The following is an 18,924-nucleotide window of genomic DNA, read 5'->3' as shown; positions in this document are numbered from 1 at the left end:
AAGCAGTACTTGCTGCTATATTTGCTGTAGGTCTCCTCTCCTGCCGCTCCAGGGGTCACATCTTGTGGGGTTTCTGGGACTCCGCCACTGCGGCTCCATTTGTCTTGAGATCTCTAAGCCACGGGTGGTCACTTCCCCTAGGGTGGTTCTGGAGGCTTTGGGAGAGATGTTTTCTGCTCTTCCCTCTCTGGGCACTGCTCGTTCTGAGCGGGTGGCATGGTCACTGCTGGGTGCGTGAGGAGCCTGGCTGCAGCATGGCCTTTATCCTTGCTCTCTGGGCTCCTCTGGGGCAGCTCCCTGGGAAGTGCCATCCCCCTGGCCTGTCAGAAACTGAAAGGTGGCACCGTGCCACCCCTTCCCACGGCTGGCCCAGCTCTGGGCCAGGTCACACACTGCCCCATTGTATGGTGCCTTCGATGCGCTTCTTGTCGCGGCCTCTGATCCCCGCGCCAGTCCTCTCCTGGCCCCTTGCTTCGGAGCCTGGGGGAGGTGGCGGGGTGGGCTCTGCTCGCACAGGCCCGGGGTGGGTGGCCGTGGCAGCTGTGGCCGGCTTTGTTCTGACAACCCCGCTTTCGGAGCTATGGTGCGGCCTGGCAGCGGTGTCCAGGGAGAAGGCAAGGCAGGGGAGCGGCCCTCTGGCAGCCGTGCCCCCTTCCACCACAGCTCCCCTCTCTGCGCTGACCAACCAGAGAGCCCTGTCACCTGGGGCCAGCCAGCTGGACTCACTGGTTGGCAGGGGGCCTGCTGCCCTTCCGCCCGGCATGATCTGTGGATGGGAGAAGGCCCCCGAGGGTCTAGTGGTAAGTCTGGAGGAGCTTCCCCTGTCAGAAGAGCCCAGTGTGTACCCTCAGGCATCTTGCAGCTTGGCATTCCTTCTGCTCTCTCTTTGCAGCTCCGGAGTCGGGCTGCTCTCAACCAAGCTGTCTGTTTATATGGAGTGCCTGGAGGGCGTCTGCCATGAGTCTGTCGCTAACCGTGCTAACCAGGAGAGCTGGCTGGTTGGGCAGAAGACACTAACCCTGTGAGTCTGACCTGGGCCAGCTAACCTGCCCTGGGGGCACCGCCAGCAGTGCCTCTTGTCACCCCCCCCCCCCCCTCCCCCAGCCAGCCTGGCTGCCTCCTCCCCTTAGCTTACCTCATGCCTCCTCTGTTCTCTTGCCCTCACTGCTGTCTCTCCATCTTCCCAGCCTCCTTGCTGTGGTGTATGTGTGTGTGTGTGTGTGCGCGGGGGGATATGTGTCTTCTCTAAGGCCGAGAGAGGGGGATTTCCTATGCACAGACGCCTGCCCATCTGCCAGCCTGCTGCTGGCTTCTGCCGACCCCAAGCTCCCCTCAGTCAGTACCGTGCTGCCTAGCTCTCCCTTAAAACGATTGGTTAGAGTTTCTGTTCAATCTGCTCTCAGCATTATGGAATTTGAGACTTAGCTCGCAGTGACCATGCTCTGTTTCACACCTCAGAGACAGATGCAGCCAGAGTGGGAGGGGAGTTTTCTTCTTGACTGGATAGTTGCTTCCCTTTGTCAAGTGGGGAAGACTGAATGGTGTCCCCATTATTCTCACCCCAGGATAATCATTTAGGATCAACTGCAAGGTTCTCCTTAAGGTTGGTGGGGGGGATTGAGGAAAACCGTGGCCTGGTTGTGGGAAACTCCCTGGGCAGAGAGTGAAGCTGAAAGGTAGAGTCTGGAACCAGGTACTCACCTGAGATGTAGCTCATGGCACCCATTGCTCTGGTAGGTGGCGTGGGTGGAGTTTGGCCCCCCACCGCCTTCCATGTGTGGAGCTTCAGGTGGACTTTAACCGAGAAGAGCTGGAAGGGCACCTCTGCCAGAGCAGGCGGGCCCTAGCTTTGGACTGCACAGTAGGCCTGGGAGAGGCCTTGGCCTCAGACTGGGAGACTGGTGAACAGCCTGCCTTAGAGAAGCTCCCGCCAGACTCCCTTCTCCTTCCAGGGAGAAAGGAGAAGGGGGCTCTGGGGATAGCAGGAAGGCCGATTGCTCGGGGCTCCCTGGTGTTCTGCACAGGTAGCTCCTTAGACAGCCTCTCTGGCTCCAGCCTCTGGAGTCAGTGCAGTACTGCCTAGGCTGGGGGGGGGGGACTTGGGATCCGAAGGCCCTCTGGGTGGGCTGTTTCCCTTGGGCCAGGAGGGAGAAGCAGGGAGCTTCTTGCTAGTATGGGGTGTGAGAGGGTGTAAGGGCTGCCTGGATGTGTAGGGACCCTGAGTCGGGAGTAGCAAGCTGGAGGGGTGCCTGGTGGCTGGGCTCTGACCAGGAAAACAAGAGGGGCCTGCAGCGGCCCTTACCTTGCCTTTCCTTAGGCGATGGCATGGGGACTGTCAAGTGCTGGTTGATCTTGGGGACTTTTGTCCCTCTCTTTATTTAGGGGAGGTTCCTTGGATCATCATCAATAGTTGTCTTCAGTCCCTTTGTTCCTGTCAGGTGTTTGCTTGAGTGAGAGGCCAGCTGGATACACTTGAGGTATTTGCTCAGGTGGGAGCCAGCTGAGCTCTCGAAGGTCCCCAGCACTAGTTTGGAGTCCTCAGGCTTACTCTGGGGCAGAATAATTCCCACCCACTTTTTAAAAACCTGTCAGTCGGTACCGCTTAGAACAGGCAGGGGGCCAGGTCAGGGCCGCAGGCAGCTTGGCCCAAGAGGGTGAGGTTGTACTTGCCCAGAGGGGTGGCAGGCATGGCCGCTGGAGGGGCAGCAGGGCTGGTCTGGGCACAGCCTGGCATCTCCCAGCCTAGTCATCGGCCCAGAGCAGAGCCTGCCCAGGCCCCACCCCATGCTCTGCTGGCTGCTTGCCTGCCACGCGCCCAGGATTGCTGAGGGCTTTGCTCATGTACCTCAGGAACAGCTGCGTGCCGGAAACCGGGGGCTGGCAGCAAGCAGGAGGGGCACCTGGGGGGGCGATGTGGGGGAGGGCTGAACCCAGCCAGCTTTGGTCGGGTGGGCTCGCCGTGCTGGGGGAGAGGGGCTGTATTAATGGTGGTTGGGGGGTGCTCCTTGCAGGCAATCTCCAGGGCCTCTGCTGGGTCGCCTGGCTACAGGGCTGGCCCTTGCAGGGTGATGGTTCGTGTTTCTTGGGCCTCAGTTGGATGCAGACCCTGAATTTCAGAGTCTTGAGAGGCAGCCAGGCTTGTATGGCAGGAGTGTGCCCTGCCCCCGAAGTCGCAGCTTCCTCCAGGCCTGCGAAGTTCAGGCTCTCTATCCAGGGCTTACGGCTGAGGATGATTCCCACAGAGGAGGCACTAGGTCCTGTGTGACCAGACATTCACGTTTTAGCCATTGATGAGCGGCTTTAGGAAGGGCCTGTGTTTATTTTTGTTACTTATTTGTGTCGTGCTGGGTTCCACGGGGGAATTAAGGCAGCATAAAACACAGCTGGAGTGTTCTGGAAAAGGGCCGGTTTCCTTTCATTCTTAAAGTGGTAGTGATTGCTAATTGAGTGATTTTGTTCGACTTTCTTCAGGTGAACTAGGAAGCGCTTTAATGATTTTTGTGGTGATGTGAGGCCCCTCCCTGATGGTCCCTCACTTGCTTGAATCAGTGACGGCTGTGAGAAGAAAGGCATATCAGTAGGTTCGGAAATGGTCTGAGCCCAGATAAACTGTTGGGGCCATAATTTCTTACAGAGTGTGGGTGATGTGGGGAGCAGGGGAGGCAGCCGGGCTCCCTAGGGCAAGGCAGGGGAACCGGGGCGGATGGAGTGAGGTCGTGGAGCAGGACTTGGGCAGCTGGAGACCTCCGTGGGGGCAGACTGAAGTGTGAAAAGCCACGGAGCCACACCCATTTTGGTTTCACTCCCGTCTCCTTCCGTAGGGGCAACGCTGGAGGCTCGGACCTCCCTTCCTCTCCTGAACCTTTGACTTTGCCCTGGGCAGACCCACAGAAAAGATGGCAGAAGGAAGTGAGAGGGCGCCCTGAGCTCTTGGGCTTGAACCTTCTTGCTGACACCTACTGTGGGTGTCTGCAGAGAGTGGGAGTGAGGATATATGGTTTGGGGAAAATCTGGATTCTGAAGGTTTCTCCTTACCCTGCTCCATCTCTAGCAGCGGTGAGCCCTGACCGTGGTGGCAGCCCCGGGTCACATCCGGGCACTTACCCACAAAAGGGAGCAGGTGTGAGTCCCATCTCCTGGGTAAAAGGGATGCTTGGCAAATTTTTTTGTCCTTTGATTAAAGGCTTCTGCCCAGTCAACGTCCGGCGCACATTTTTCCTTATATCTGCCTCTGACTACACTCTGTGCTCAGCTGTTCAGTGGGTTCACAGTGCAGGTTTGCTGTGCGTGCTGAGTCCCATTTCTAATGAAAGTAGACTTTGTTCTCTGGAGGCAGCTAATCGTGCCCCATGGGGTGTAATCAGGGAGAAGGTATTTAATACAGGGCAGGCGGCAACAGGCGGCCTGCAGTGACTGGCAGATTGCAACATGGCAATTAGGAAGCTCTCACCCCCCTCTTCGCCCCAGCAGAGCCCGAGGAGGCTCTCCTCTGAACGGAGTTTGAGTGAGTGAAGAATGAATGCTATGCAGAGGAGGAACGGGGAGGCGGTGCTCGGGGGGCGGGGGCCTTGAGGAGAGCCCCTTTCCCTTTGCTTTCCCTTCTCCAGGCTGCTCTGCGTGTCTCCCTCAGGCACTGCTGACCTGGGTCAGCCAGAGGTTTTCACCTAGGCCTCAGCCTTTCTCCCCATGCACAGCTGTTGTAGTGCAGACCCAGCAGGTGATCTGGTAGCCCCACATCCCAAGTCCTCTGCCCCAAGTTCCTTGGAGCTCAGGTAGTTTGGGGTGAGGGGTGGGAGTGGGATTCTTCTTGGTCAATTTTTAGACCTTCCAAAAGACCATTTTCTTGGAGGTGTCCTGGAGCCAGCTCAGCAGCCAGAGGCCAAGAGACCCCAAAGGCCGCTTGCTTGCTTATCCTGGCCCGTATCCCATTCTGAGTTAGCCAGCTGCTTTCCCTGGGGAATTCTTCTTGACAGGGGTTTGGGAGCCCTCCTTGGGCTGAAACCACTCCAAGGCAACATGGGAATCTTTGGGTGAAAGAGACATGGCCAGTAGAGGCCGCACCTGGTGGTTGGGTCTTGCCGGTGGGACTGCTCTGCTGTCTTGCAGCTCACCTTTTAGCTTCTCCTGGCTGTGGGCTTGGTGTCTAGCTGCTTCTCGCTTTGTTCTCCAGTGTCCCTGGCATGGCTCTCCCTCCGGGGTCTGTCCTGCCTTGCTGTGCTTCCAGTCAAGGACAGTGGCCTGTCAGGCCCATTGCATTCCTGTTCAGTGCTGGAATTGTCTCCCTGCTCTTCCCCCCCACCCCCCGCCACCGTGGGCTGGATCTGGGGCACTTAGCGCATCTCAGGAGTTGGAGCTAGGGCCCCAACATGTACTGGTGTTTATGGACGTGGGGCAGGGAGTGAGAGTGAGACAGACTCTCCCTCCTGGGCTTGTGCTGGGGACACTGCAGGCTCTTTTGCAGACTGTTTCCCTAGTGGGCCTTGCCTTCTGTTTCCTCGGTTGGGAGTGGCTCCCTTCTTGTGGCTCTGATGTGTATGGAAAGAGTAGGCTCTGGCCAGGATAGATAACTGCCTGCCCTTGCTGGCACCATTCATCCCGGAGCATCGTGTTTGCAGTACTCCCCCATCTCCCTGCTATAGCCACTTCCACACTGTCCCTCAGCAAGCCAGGTTATCTGGCCAGGAAAGCCCTGGGAGTATGTGGTGTGAGGCCAGGGAGTAGAGACTTGCCATCAGGGTGAGGCAGGATCTGTGACAAGTAGAGCTAGGGCTGCGGGGCATGGAGTGAAGGCCACTCTCCTTCAGGGAGGATCCCCAGGTACCTGAGCGTGCCTGTGTGCTCCTTGCATGCCTGCCTGCCATCCATTCAAGTGTCCTGGTACCTAGAGGCCAGAGTGGGTATTAGCAAGAATAGGGCTAAGGAAGAAAAGAGGCTGAGAATCGAGGGGGTCCGGAGCATGGCCTGCAGGGAGAAGGGGACTGCTCAGCTGATGGGGGTACAGATGGGAAAGGGAGCAGGCCCAACTCTGGAGCCCCCCCGCCCCGGATTTTGTAGAGGTTCTTGGCTTCCTGTATCTCTTATTCCACGTCTCTGGCTGTCGCCTTTTCTAACTCATGTACCCCGCACTTAACACCCTCAGACTATCAGCACCCAGCTATGCAGGCTGGCTTGGAACTTTCTGGGCCTCTCCCCCAGGCCATAGGAGCTCACACCCTGCGGCCCGCAGGAGGGGTAGCCCCGGGGAACCTGCGGGGGTGACTTGTTTGCTCCCCCACACCCCAGGAATGTGCTGTCCTTTTGGGCCCGCCCGGATTCCTGTGCAAGGAGTCAGCTCGACACAGCACACTGCTTGTGCCCTGTGGGGACATGTCCGCCTCACCATCAAAGGGGTGGAGGTTGGCGGCTCGTGCCTGCTGCCATGCCCCAGCTCCCCCCAGAACTCCAACCAGAGACCAGGCTGCCCAGACAGAGGAGGGAGGCCACTCCTGCTTGCCCACCCTCCCTACCCCTTCACCGTTCTTCCTGCCCCAGGCTCTGTTGGAATGTGACAGGAGTTGTGGCCAGGGCATGTCCCGGCAGCAGGAACACATGCTTTAGCCCGCAAGGCTTCCCTCAGCCCCCAGCTCTGTTTAGGAGGATAGCGGCCGGAAGATTGCTTATGCCCGAAGCCACCTAAGGTTACTGCCTCCACTGGTCCCTGTGGTGGTTACCGCCCCCGTGCTGTGGCCCGGCTCATTACAGGAGGGGGCAGAGCCCAGCAGGCCTAGAACCTGCTGGGGGCCTCACAGGTCACTCAGTCTGGTCCCCTGTGTGTGGAAGAGAGACCAGTGAGGGACTGAGCCGGGGCCACGTGGGGTGTCAGAAGCAGCACAGCCTGGAGCCCAGTGTCTCAGCTCCCCAGGCTTGGGCCTTCTGCACCAGAGTTTCTCAGCCTGGGTGCTGTCAACATTGTGTGCTGGTAATTCTTCATCGTGGGGCGCTGTCCTGTGTGTGGCAGGATGTTCAGCAGCATCCCTGGCCTCTCCCCACTAGATGCCACTAGCTCTCCCCTCTGTTGTGACAGCCCTTCACACGTGGCCAGGGATCTGGGAAGGGGCAAGTGAGAGAGATGGGGGACCCCAAAATCACCCTCGCTGAGGTTGCTCAATCATTGCTCTAACTGCTGCTTTTTCAGATTTTTCTCTCCTGTGCCTACCCTTCTTCATTGCAAAGTCTGTGTAAAACCGTTACACACGGAAGTAGTCTTTGGGCTCCTGGAAACATTGCTAGGAACTTTTCCCAGCAGCTTCTCAGTCTCTACTAGGCTTTTTCCTGGTGTTCTCTTCTGCAAGCCGTGTTCCCCAGATCTCTTAGTTTCCAGACTCTGAGAGGCCTGGGAGATGAACAGGACAGATGTGGGGTAGGATAGGGACAGGACAGGACCAGACCTATTCCAGAATCAGGCATGTGGTAAGCTGAGGCCATGAGCACGTACAAGACGTGCATGTGTGTCGTCTGGGCCTGTGACCGCCGCTTTCATGGAGAAAGGAGCCCCGTGCTTGTGGTCCTCTCCTGCCTCCGCTGCTTTCCCCAGATTCCCTGGGCCGTGGCTTTTCTGCCTGGCTCTCCCTGGGGGGCTTCCCAGTCCTGGACTGGGTAGGCCGGCTGAGGGCACTGAGAGACCCGCAGCTGACACCTGGTTTCCACTTTCTTTCCTTCTCCGGTTTCAGGAACTGTTGGCTAGAGGAAGTGGAGGGGCCACGGGATGCGGAGAGCCGAGGGCTAACTGTGGGACAGCGGAACAGAGAGAGCTGCCGACAGTCAGACGGTATGTCCCTGGGGGGCCTGCACCCCTCCTTGGCCCCCTTCCGGAGAGCCTGGTGGGCCTGGGGGCAGGCAGGTGGCCCCGCGTGGTGGGGGCTGGTGAAAAGAGAGTGGTGGAGGCCAGAGAGGCTTGGCCTTCAGGACTCTCAAGCTGGGAGGACCCCCCCAAGGTGTCTGGGTTGGGGGAGCATCTTCAAACCCTTACTTTCTGGTTACTGGGGGTGTTTTTGTTTGTTTGCTTTCTGGGGTTTTTCTGAGCTCACACATATGGAACGTCTCCTAAGTACCAGGTAACTGTGGTTAGTGGCTTATGTAATCTTCACAACAGGTCTATGAAATTGGTGCTCTCCTCATCCCCAGTGTAGAGTTAAGGAGACCGATGCAGAGGGAACAATTTTTCCCTCTGAGGCACTTTTGTAAGCCCACAGAGGTGAACAGTGGGCTGCTCTTAGATACCTTGTCCCACTCCTAGGCTGTAGTCCACTCTTCTGGTGCCCAAGCTGTGGGCCCTGCCTTTCCCACCCATCTGGTCGCATTGGGCCCTTGTCCCCTCCAGCACTCCCCTGACCCATGGGCACTGATACACCAGAGTCCAGGTTTCTAATGACCCCAGCAATGGCCCAGGCCTGTCTGTGTGCCTGGTGGCTCCTACATATGTCCCTTTTACTGGCCTTTTTCCCTCAGTCCAGGGGCCTCTTGCCCACTCTCTGAGCCTCCTCCTCCCCGGCTTCCCCACAGCAGGTTGAGGAGCCCTCACCTCCCAGAATGACCAGTGCGGCACCTGCTAAGAAACCGTACCGTAAGGCACCCCCTGAGCACCGGGAGTTGCGGCTGGAGGTTCCAGGATCCCGGCTGGAGCAGGAGGTCAGAAGACTTGTACTCCTACCCTGGCTGGCAGATGCACGCCCCTGAGGCTGGGTGTCTGACTGACGTCTCCCACCTGAGGGCACTTCTGGGCCCCTGAGTGGGGGTGTGAGTGTGGCTTTGCTGATTTACGCTTGGGGGCTCCTAGCTGCAGCCCTGCTGGTGGGGGCAGTGGAGGCTTACAGGACGGCTGTGAGCACATGTCCCCACGTCAGGGAACCCCAGAGTCTTTATGGCTCAACGGAAATGCTCCCAGGCAGTATTGTTTTTCCTGCAAGAGGCAGCCCACCAGACTGAGGGTCCTCACACGCGGGAGGCTGGGACTGTGTGGAGGAGGTGGTGCTCCGGCTTCTTCCCACCAGACCAGCTGTTCTTTGCTGTCCCCGGAAGTCCGGCCCTTCCTCCAGCTTTGCCTGGTCTGGCTAACATTTGTGAAGGACACACTCCCCGCCAGGAGCTGTGTTAGGTTCTTAGGAGGCCTTCTTTGGGCCACTGTGAAACAGTCTCCAAACTGGCTGTCCTCCCTCATTCGGTTTCCTCTCAGGAGGACATGAGTGTTGCAGTCAATTCACCTGGCTGCTTGTCCCCACCCTGTTGCCGTGCATAGAGCACGTTTACAGAACTCAAGAGAGCCTCCGGACCCGCTGAGCATCAGGTGTACCATGGTCTGCTCTGGTCCAATTCAGGGCAGAGATGCCGGGACTTGTCCGTTTTCAGTTCAGGGAACATACAGTAAGAAGGCTAGGTATTGTGCTAGGTGCCATCCTGTGGGCATTCCCTTGGTTTTGTAGATGAGGACACTAAGGCTCAGCAAGGTTAGTACAAGCAGAGTGGGTAGAATGGGATAAAATCCAGGTGTCCTCGGCTCTGAAGCCCATGGTTCGGGCCACCCACCTCATTTTCCGGCCTGTGATCGGCATTCTGAAGCAGTCGGCTCCATTTGGAGTGGGCCCCTTGATGTTTCCCTGCTCTGTGGCTGCCTGAGCTCTGGCTCTTGGGCTGTGACCAGTGTGGGGGCTTCGGGAGGATGGGGCAGGAGGCTCCAAGCAGGACAAGGGTAAGACATGTCACTCCTCTCAGTCAGGACTAGAACAGAGGCTCTTTCTTTTTTTTTTTTTTTAAAGATTTTATTTATTCATTTGAGAGAGAATGAGAGAGAGAGAGAGCACATGGGAGGGGGGAGGGTCAGAGGGAGAAACAGACTCCCCGCCGAGCAGGGAGCCCGATGTGGGACTCGATCCAGGGACTCCAGGATCATGACCTGAGCTGAAGGCAGTCGCCTAACCAACTGAGCCACCCAGGCACCCCCAGAGGCTCTTTCATCCATGTTCTTGTTCCTTCGGAGCCCCTGGAAGGGCCTGATTCTGCCCCATCTTCCTCCAGGGGCCAGGAGGGCTTTGTCAGAGCTCAGAACCCTACTGTAGTTCACTTGGCTTCTTCACTTCTCTGGAAGGTCTCTGCCATGCCTGCAGGGCTCACTAGGAGCCCAGGGAACAGCTGGGAGGCTCTCTTTATTCCTGGGAAATGCAGCGTGGGTACCAGGACTCATTTGCAACTTGCTCTAGAATTACGAGAGGGGTTGGAAGTGGTGTGGGTAAGGGTGAATGTTGGAAGGGGTTCTCGAACCTTCTGGTTGGCATGGGAGAGAGTGATCTAGGCTTGTCCAGATTGCCTCCATCTAACAGGGCCCACTTCTGTGAGATTGTTTGGGCTTCAGAAATAGCCCTTTCCAGGGCTCTTTGGGGGGTGGGCAAGCAGTGTGGGCCAGTGGTCTAGGGCTGAGCCTCAAGCTTCCATTCTTTTGTGCCCAGGAACCCCTGACTGATGCGGACAGGATGAAGTGAGTATCTGCTGCCCGAGAGCCTGCCCTGCCTTGCCTCAGCACTTCCCTCTTAGCTCCAGGCAAGGCTGTTGGTACCGCCGGGGCTTTTCATTGGATTAGGTAGAAGTAAAGGTTGGGTGGGGTATTTAGGGACTCTGGGAGGAGGCTTGATGTGGATGTTCCTTCTGGAAAGAGTTTTTGTTCCATGGGCTCCAAGAGAACCTGGAACCGAGGAGGTGGGTGCTCGGAGGGGCCTGCTCTTGCCAAGGAGCCCTTCCCCAGCTCCTGGTCCTCCTCTACCAGCTGCCTCCCTGCAGCCCTTTCTGTCAGCCCCGTCAGGCCTTTGGAAAGGAGGTCAGTGCCGGGCTGGGTTTCTAAGAGATTAATCATGGAGCAGCCTGATTGCGTGGTGGGGTAACTGGAGCTGGAGGGCGTGGTGGTCGGCTGGCTTAGGCTGTAACCAGAGACAGATGGGGGAGTCTTACCCCCCACGCCAGTTCTGTCTTCTCATTCTCAGTGGCCCCCGCACTGCCCCCAAGCCGGGCTGTGTTCCCAGGGCCAGCAGGCATATGGAGTATGCTGCCCCAGACTCAGACTCCTTCTCAGGGAGTCCCTTGCCCCGCCCTGCGCTGCCTGTGCTCATGTCATACCTACTCCTTCAAGCTTCTTGAGCCCAGCCTGGGGTTCCAGGGCTGGCCCATCTTAACGTGGATGTCCCTCTGTCCTTGACCCCTCCCCCCGCCAGGCTCTTGCAGCAGGAGAATGAGGAGCTCCGTCGGCGCCTGGCCTCGGCCACCAGGCGCACCGAGGCCCTGGAGCGTGAGCTGGAGATCGGGCAGGACTGCTTGGAGCTGGAGCTGGGCCAGAGCCGCGAGGAGCTGGACAAGTTTAAGGACAAGTTCCGCAGGTGTGGGAACGAGGGGCCAGGCATCCATGCACGCATACACACGCGCGCGCACACACACACACACCCCGCCTGCCCTGTTCATTGGAGGTTAGCGGGATGAGGCCTCAGAGATCATCTGATTCTGATGGGGAAACCGAAGCCCTGGGAGGAGAATGACCTCCCCCACATCCCATATCAGGGAGGGGCTGGGAGGGCCTGAGGGGCAGATCTTGACCCAGGGGTCGGCCTTGTGTTCCTCCACAGGCTTCAGAACAGCTACACGGCTTCTCAGAGGACCAACCAGGAGCTGGAGGACAAGCTGCACACGCTGGTAATCTCTCCGGGCCGGGGGGTGGGGGGTGGGGCGGGGCATGGGGGCACTTTGGCTGGCACTGTGCTCACAGCATAGCAGGGGGCTGGGACTTGCCTGGGGAGTGCCACTGTGCCCTGGGGCTTGGGAAGGGGGCGGAACAGTGGCGGGCAGGGGACCGCAGTGTGTGCTGTGCGAGTCGGGACTGTCTTAGTGCTCACACTGTTTCTCTTCTCTCCCGTCTTCCCCTCACGCTGCCGCCGCCGCCGCCGCCCTCTCCTGGCAGGCCTCTCTTAGCCACAGCTGGATCTTTGCAGTTGCGTCTGAGTTTGTGTGTTTTCTCCCTTGCCCTGGCCTCCTCCTCAGCTGAGATCTGGGGTTGCTGGGGCCCGGGCCCTTTGCCTCTGCCCCCTGCTTTCCTCCTCCTTACGTGAGGCCCGCTCGGTACGGTGCCTCCCTCCTGGGGGACAGCTGCGGAGCCGGCTCTTGGCTCGGGCAGAGGTTCTGGTTGATGTCACCACTGAACACTCACGGCTTCTCGGCTGTGGTGGCAACAAGCCCAAGCCATTTGGCCGGGGGCGGGGGGGGGGGGGGGGGGGGCGGGGTGAAGGGGCGCCAGTCCCTGAACTGAAGATCAGAGGGCTGCTGCTGAGCCCGCTGCTCCCTCCTGGCTCAACTAGATAGTCTCACAGGCGCCCCCAGCTGCCACCCAGCCCCATCCCTCCTCCCTCTTCCTAGCCTGAGCCTGGAAAGCGCTCCACGCGTAGGCTTTGGCCCCTGGGTTTGCACACTTACTCCTTCTCAGTTCCGGCTGCCTGACCTGCTGTGTAGAGCCCCTTGATGGACGGCTCTCGTACGGCCTCTGTCTGGGGCCCCGGTGGCAGCAGGTCTTGTTCAGAAAGCCCCCACCCCACAGCCAGCCCGGAGAACAGGAGAGGTGGCTGGTCTCCTTCTGTCTGTCTATCGTCTGTCTATTCCGTCCGCCTTGGCTGCCCCAGCACCTGTGGCTTCCTGTGTCTCTGGGCTGGGAGGAGGCAAAGGGGAGGAAGGCCGGCGGGGGCGGGGACAAGGTTCACATGAGTTTTGTGCCTCAGATCAAGAAGGCTGAGATGGATAGGAAGATGCTGGACTGGGAGATCGTGGAGCTGACCAATAAGCTGCTGGACGCCAAGAACACCATCAACAAGCTGGAGGAACTCAACGTACGTGCGCCACGGGGCCCCTCCCGCCTGCGGCTGCCTCGGCCCCGGCGCAGCCCCGCTGCCTGGAGCATGGCTGCCCAGTGACCCCCGCCTGTGTCTGCAGGAGCGGTACCGGCTGGACTGCAACCTGGCTGTGCAGCTCCTCAAGTGCAACAAGTCCCACTTCCGCAGCCACAAGCTCGCCGATGTGAGCCCAACGGCGTCCCCGCCAGCGCGAGCCCCGCCCCCTTAGGACTCCTCTCGCTCGGGGTTTGATCCCTCACTCTGTCCTGCCTCCACTCCCCCTTTCTGCTTTGCCTTCCCCTCGCCTGCATGTCTCCTCTCAAGTCAGTCAGCTCTGCCGCTGGTCGGTGTGCATGCGCTGTCGGGGCCATCGCTAGGGCGGTAGTTCTGGAACAGAGACAGGGAGGCGCCCCATTTCGGGGTCCCATGCCGGAAGGTGGGGGTGGCCATCAGCTGTAAGCCTATCGAGAGGGGATTAGGCCCGACTGCCTTCCCCCAGGAGGCAAACTCTGGGCCCGAGGCTGATGGGGTGTGTGGAAGGAGCGGAGGCTGGCCCGAGGCCAGTGGAGGCCGCTGACCGTACCCGCCCTCAGACTTCTGTCTGGTTTGGGCCAAAGCCGCAGCTGAGGTGGGGGGAGGGGGCGTTTGAGAGCGCTTGGCCCTTAGGGCTCTGGGACCCGATGCTGGGTATGTTGCTCAGACTCTTCAAGTCGGTTCGCCCCTGCCGAGCGTCAGAGGGTCTGTGAAATGAGGCTGTCCCCCGGCCTGGTGGGAGACCCGCGTGGTGCTTCCCCGGGCGGGTGCGGGGGCCATTGTTGCTGCTCTGAGGCTGGGAGCCTTCATGTCTCTCTTCCCTTCTCCCGCTCTTTTGCCCCAGCTGCCCTGTGAGCTCCAGGACATGGTCCGGAAACACCTGCACAGTGGTCAAGAAGCTGCCGGCCCGGGCCCTGCCCCTAGCCTGGCCCCGGGGGCCGTGGTGCCCACGTCGGTCATTGCCCGAGTGTTAGAGAAGCCGGAGTCTCTGCTGCTCAATTCGGCGCAGTCGGGCAGTGCCGGGCGCCCCTTGGCTGAGGATGTCTTTGTGCACGTGGACATGAGTGGGGGTGGCCTGGGTGACCCAGCCAGTCCCCCGGCCCCTGGCAGCCCCCCACCGCAACCCAATGGAGAATGCCGCTCTCTGGGCACTGCTGGGGCCTCCCCAGAGGAGGAGGTGCCCCTGCCAGCCTTCGAGAAGCTGAGCCCCTACCCCACCCCATCCCCACCACACGCGCTGTATCCCGGCCGCAAGGTAATAGAGTTCTCTGAGGATAAGGTGCGAATCCCCCGCAACAGCCCCCTGCCCAACTGCACTTACGCTACCCGCCAGGCCATTTCCTTGAGCCTGGTGGAGGAGGGCGGGGAGCGGGCCCGCCCCAGCCCGGTGCCCAGCAGCCCCGCCTCGGCCCAGGCCTCGCCCCGCCATGAGCCCAGCCCTCTCCCCCCGGCTCGCAGCGCCCCAGCCAGCTCTGCGGGCTCGGAGGAGGACCTGCTCGCCAGCTGGCAGCGGGCCTTTGTGGACCGCACCCCGCCCCCGGCCGCTGTGACCCAGCGCACAGCCTTTGGACGCGATGCACTCCCTGACCTGCAGCGCCATTTTGCTCTGAGCCCCACTGACAGAGATGAGGAGGTTCTGGCACCTTCTTCCCCACCTGGTGAGAGTGGGCTTTTGCTGCCCACGGAAGCTGACTGTGGCCCTCCCAGGGAGGAGGAGGAAGAGCTGAACCTGCCCGTCAGCCCTGAGGAAGAACGCCGGAGTCTGCTGCCCGGTGATAATGGCACAGAGGAGGGGCCTGTTGCTTCCCACGCCGAGGGCAGGGCCTGGGCACTCCCCAGCTCCAGCCGCCCCCAGCGCAGCCCCAAGAGGATGGGGGTGCACCACCTGCACCGCAAGGACAGCCTGACCCAGGCCCAGGAGCAGGGCAACCTGCTCAACTAGGGCCCCCGCTTGCCTTCCTGCCACCGCTGCCCTGGGACCGCGGGAGGCCCCCCGCCCCCCGGAACCCTCCTCCCTCAGGCCTGCTCGGCTCTGCTCCTTGTGCGGGGCAGGGGCAGGGCCGGCCACACCGGGCCTTTTAGCCGCATTGACTATGACTGGCACCAGCTTGCCTCGTAGTTTTTCCCTTTTTTCTTGGATTATGTACTCCCCAAAGGTAACCTGCAGCTGGGGCTCAAGACCCTTCTTCCGGTCAGCCCAAATTGGGCTGTTCTGGGGCGCTGAGGGGTCTGTTACATTCAGTGTTCATCCTCCATCTCCCTTTCATACCCCCAAATTGTTTTCTTGTTTGTTTGTTTTCTGGGGGTGGGAGGGGGGCGTCGTTGGGATTATTAACCTCTAATTTCTGTTTTCTGCCTGCTTTCCTCCCCTCAAGTCCTCTGCACAAGCTGTTGCCTTCAAGGGGCCCTTGGGGGATGGGCGAGAGGACTCACTCAGGGCTCGCCTCCGCTGTGTCCATCCTCCCTCTGGAGGGGAGGAGAGGGAGGGATTCAGGGGCCTCAAGCTGGGCTCTAGGTGAGGCCTGGCCCCCTCCCAACCTTGGCTCTAGACTGTTACTCCCAGCTTTGGGAAGTTTTCACATCGATGACTATTTTAAAATTAAAATTATTTTACGGATACGGCCTAATTTGTCTATTAATGATTTTCCTTGTGCCGTTCTCCTCCCCGTTCTTGAGCGTTCCTAGTCCTAGCCAAGTTCTGGTCTTCGCTCGTGAGTCCTCCCCACCGCGCCCTGCCTGGGGTGTCTGGGGCCACAGAGCATCAGGCAGTGGGAGGTGTACCTCAAGTAACCTCGGCAGGGCCCCCGAGTCTCTCCTCGAGGCGGGGTCCAGTCTGACCTCCTGAGGTGAGCTCTCTACCTTAGTTATGACCCTTCTGGGGGCCTATGTAAGGTGTCACCCCGGAATCCCAGGTCCTACGAATCAGAGACCTGAGCCAGACCTGTTTGACGTTTGGGGCCCGGTGGATACTGCCTGGAGCTTGGGCTGTAGGGTGGCACTGCCCCCTAGTGTCTAATGGTTCCAATTCCTCCCCTGCTGCCCGCCCCCAGGGACCACAGCCACACGCCAGGTTGTTCAGAAAATCTGTTCCGAGCCAGCGGGTTGCAGCCAGAGCTGCTGACAAGTCCAGAGACGTTGCCTTGGGTTCGAGTGCGCCCAAGGCTGTTGCTTAGTCAGCTTCCAGAGCTTCCCATCACTGCCAGGAGCTACCAGAGCGCCCGGCACCCCCACCTCCCTCCCAGGCCCCCAGGGCCTGACCCTGATATCCGGGGCAAGGTGCTGGGGACAGAGGCAACTCGTCATGATGTGCAGAGGCCCACGTGGAGAGTCACATCTCGGTCTCGGCCAACAGACTGTCGCCTAGTCCTGAAGTCATGAGCACCATCTGAGAGCTGGATTCTGTGGAAGGGCAGAGGGCCGTTCAGACCACCATTCATTCCTCCACCAGGGACACAGGTCGGAGGCGGCCTGGGGTTCGCACACGCACCCTCCCTGGTCCCAAGCCTCTTCCGGACCTGGCTCTGCTCGGACCCGGGGGCTCTTACCACCGGGGCACATCCAGGACGGCTGGGCAGCAGGCCCCCGCCCTCTCTCGGGTTCCTGCGTGTCGCCGGCCCCTCCCGCCAACTCCTCCTCCTCCTCTCCCTCGGAGAGCAGATCACAGATCTGTTGCTGCAGCTCTGGGCTAATGCTGTTCTCAGCCAGCACCAGGCTCCGCAAGGCCGTGGGGTAATTTTCTACCATGTCCAGCAGGGTCTGACGTGGGGAAGAAGGCGCAAAAGGACGAACACAGTTAAGGCTGCAATCTGCCAGCCCGTCGACATGTCCACAGACACGTGGGCTCACCTGCACCCCCACCTCTAGCCCCCTTCCCCCCACCCGCCAGCACAAAGACGTCTCACCTGAGCTGACTGGTTGGTAAGGCCCGTGCCCTCCAAGTCTAGGACCTCTAAGGTGCGGCTGGAGGCCACAGCTACAGCCAGCATTCCTGCCACGTGGTCACCTGGGCAGGCGGCACACGTGCACACGGTCACGGGCAGTCGTGAGCCGGCCTGATCACCTTTCCTCCCCGCGGCCTCCCCCATGCCCTAAGGACCCTAGATGCCACCCTCGGGCCAGCAAACGCTGACACTTGGTAGGTGGCCGAGAGGGGGGGCACCGTGACTGGGGAGGGAATGGGTGAAGCAAGCCAGGCCCAGGGGTGGTGATGGATACTTTCAGGTACCTGGTGCTCGTCTGGTTCTCCACACAAGTGGCTTCTCCACTCGCTCCCACATCCCCCCTCCCTTCTCCCTCCCCCAGTGGGAGGGGGGTTACCATGGCAAACAATGGTCCCAAGTTCTTGGATGGGGGTGGGATGGTGAGACTCGCAGGGGGCTTCCTTGAGTCTCACCCAGGGGGTTGTAGTCCAGGTTGAGGACGCGGACCTGGGAGCTGTGGGCCACCGCAATCGCGAGGCGGCTCCAGCCCTTAGGGGTGATGCCAGGGTTGGCACTCAGCGTCAGCTCCTTCAAGCCTGGGCGGCATCAAAGTGACAAGCCAGGGTGGAGGTCAGGCCCCTTCAAGCCCCTCCCCTGCCCTGGATCTCTGGGGTGTCCCTGGTGGCTGAGAGCCACCCCACCCCGCCACAGAGCTCCCGGGCCCTCAGAAACCCCTGCCTTCCCCTGCCCACCGCAGGCTGGATGCCTGAGTCTCCATTCTGCTCGGCCCCCAAACCTTCTGATAAACATTCTCACCCACAGTCAGAGCCCTCAGCTCTGGGTCACACCCCCTGCCCTGTGCACCTAGCTTTTTATCAAGGCCACACCAGCCCGTGTCCTCAGCAGGGCCTCTTGCTCACCTGACTTGGCTCCATCTGGGGGGAGGAGGCCACAGATGAGATTGATGGCTTCATCACCCAGCATGCAGTCCCCCAGGTCCAGAGCCACAAGGGCAGGGTGGAGGGCCAGCGCCGGGTTCAGCAAGGCCAGCCCCGCATCTGTCAGGGGGCTCCCATGCAGGCTGGCGGGTGAGACGGGAGAGCAGAGGTTACTGCAGTCATCAGCCCTACCTGTAGGGGATGCGGCCCCTTCCCTTATGTGAGCCCTAGAGGTGAGGAGGGCACTTGTCACAGCACTTGGGAGAAGCCTTGGGAGGGGAGAAAGAAAATTCTAGATTCCAAAAACAGGTAGAAGGGGAATTTGGTTTCTTTTCTGGGGCAGGGATTGGGATCCGGGACAGAGCAAAGAGAACGGGTGTGTGGGTGGTGGATTGGGGACTCTTCAGTGGGCAGAATGCAGGGGCAGGGGTCTAGTCCCCAGGGGAGTTCCTGCTTGAGACCGGGGGAGCTGCCCCCAAGAAGTCAATGGCGGTGATTAGGTGGGGAGGTACAGGTGCCCTGCCAGAAAGGGGTGGGTACCCCATCTCATTTGGGGTGGGGCCATTTGTGCAAAGTCCAGAGGTAAGGGTGTCATGGAGGCATGGGTAGAGGGAGGGGGCGGTGTCCAGGGGTGAGAAGACAGGCTGGTGCGGAGACAGCTACAGGAAGGTGTGCGGGGGAACAGGCGGTGGCGGCGGGCGCGTGAAGAGGGCTGCAGTGCCCGGGACCCCCTTGCGAAGGAGCGCACTCACAAGAGGGACTGGATGGAGCGGTTGGTCCGCAGCGCCTCCGCCAGCTGCTTGATGCGGCCGGGACTGGACACGACGCCTAGGTTAAGGTTGAGCTGCGCCAGGGACGTGGCCCCGGCCAGGGCCCGGCAGATGCGGCCGAAGTCGCGGTCGCAGAGGCGGCAGCCGCGCAGTGAGAGCAGGCGCACGGCGTTGTCGCGCAGGCCACGGCAGATGTCCCGCACCTCGGCGCCGGACAGCGGCTCCCCCGAAATCTGGATGGAGCTGGGCAGCATCGTACCCACGGCTGGGCCTCCGGGGCCGGGGCGCGGGCCGCGGCCGAGGTTGGCGGGGCCGAGGGCGGGGTCGGGGCTGGGGCCGGGGCCTGGGCAGGGGTCGCGGACGGAGCGGGGGC

At 60.4% G+C, this 18,924-nt stretch overlaps 2 protein-coding genes across 4 annotated transcripts; one reads left to right on the top strand and one right to left on the bottom strand.

The window, feature by feature from the left end:
- Positions 1-884: 884 nt before the first annotated feature.
- Positions 885-15,544, top strand: TJAP1 (tight junction associated protein 1). 3 transcript variants are annotated; one of them, XM_044917403.1, is made up of 10 exons: positions 885-1,021; positions 7,710-7,807; positions 8,542-8,667; positions 10,479-10,507; positions 11,235-11,396; positions 11,640-11,706; positions 11,972-12,001; positions 12,780-12,887; positions 12,991-13,074; positions 13,768-15,544. In XM_044917403.1, the coding sequence occupies exons 3-10, from the start codon at positions 8,569-8,571 to the stop codon at positions 14,863-14,865; spliced, it is 1,677 nt and encodes a 558-aa protein (XP_044773338.1). In that variant the 5' UTR covers positions 885-1,021; positions 7,710-7,807; positions 8,542-8,568; the 3' UTR covers positions 14,866-15,544. The 3 variants fall into 3 exon arrangements, with proteins under 3 accessions (XP_044773338.1, XP_021547693.1, XP_021547691.1); XM_021692018.1 differs by lacking the exon at positions 11,972-12,001 and having other exon boundaries at positions 8,545-8,667; XM_021692016.1 differs by lacking the exon at positions 11,972-12,001.
- A 707-nt stretch (positions 15,545-16,251) lies between these two features.
- Positions 16,252-18,805, bottom strand: LRRC73 (leucine rich repeat containing 73). Its single transcript, XM_021692103.1, has 6 exons — positions 18,534-18,805; positions 17,764-17,924; positions 17,317-17,439; positions 16,826-16,926; positions 16,469-16,679; positions 16,252-16,322 (listed from the first exon to the last, which is right to left on the bottom strand). The coding sequence occupies exons 1-6, from the start codon at positions 18,803-18,805 to the stop codon at positions 16,252-16,254; spliced, it is 939 nt and encodes a 312-aa protein (XP_021547778.1).
- Positions 18,806-18,924: the final 119 nt, after the last annotated feature.

The sequence above is a fragment of the Neomonachus schauinslandi genome, chromosome 8, assembly GCF_002201575.2.
Source record: "Neomonachus schauinslandi chromosome 8, ASM220157v2, whole genome shotgun sequence".
Lineage (NCBI taxonomy): Eukaryota > Metazoa > Chordata > Mammalia > Carnivora > Phocidae > Neomonachus > Neomonachus schauinslandi.
This window is presented reverse-complemented; position numbering and strand designations above follow the sequence as displayed.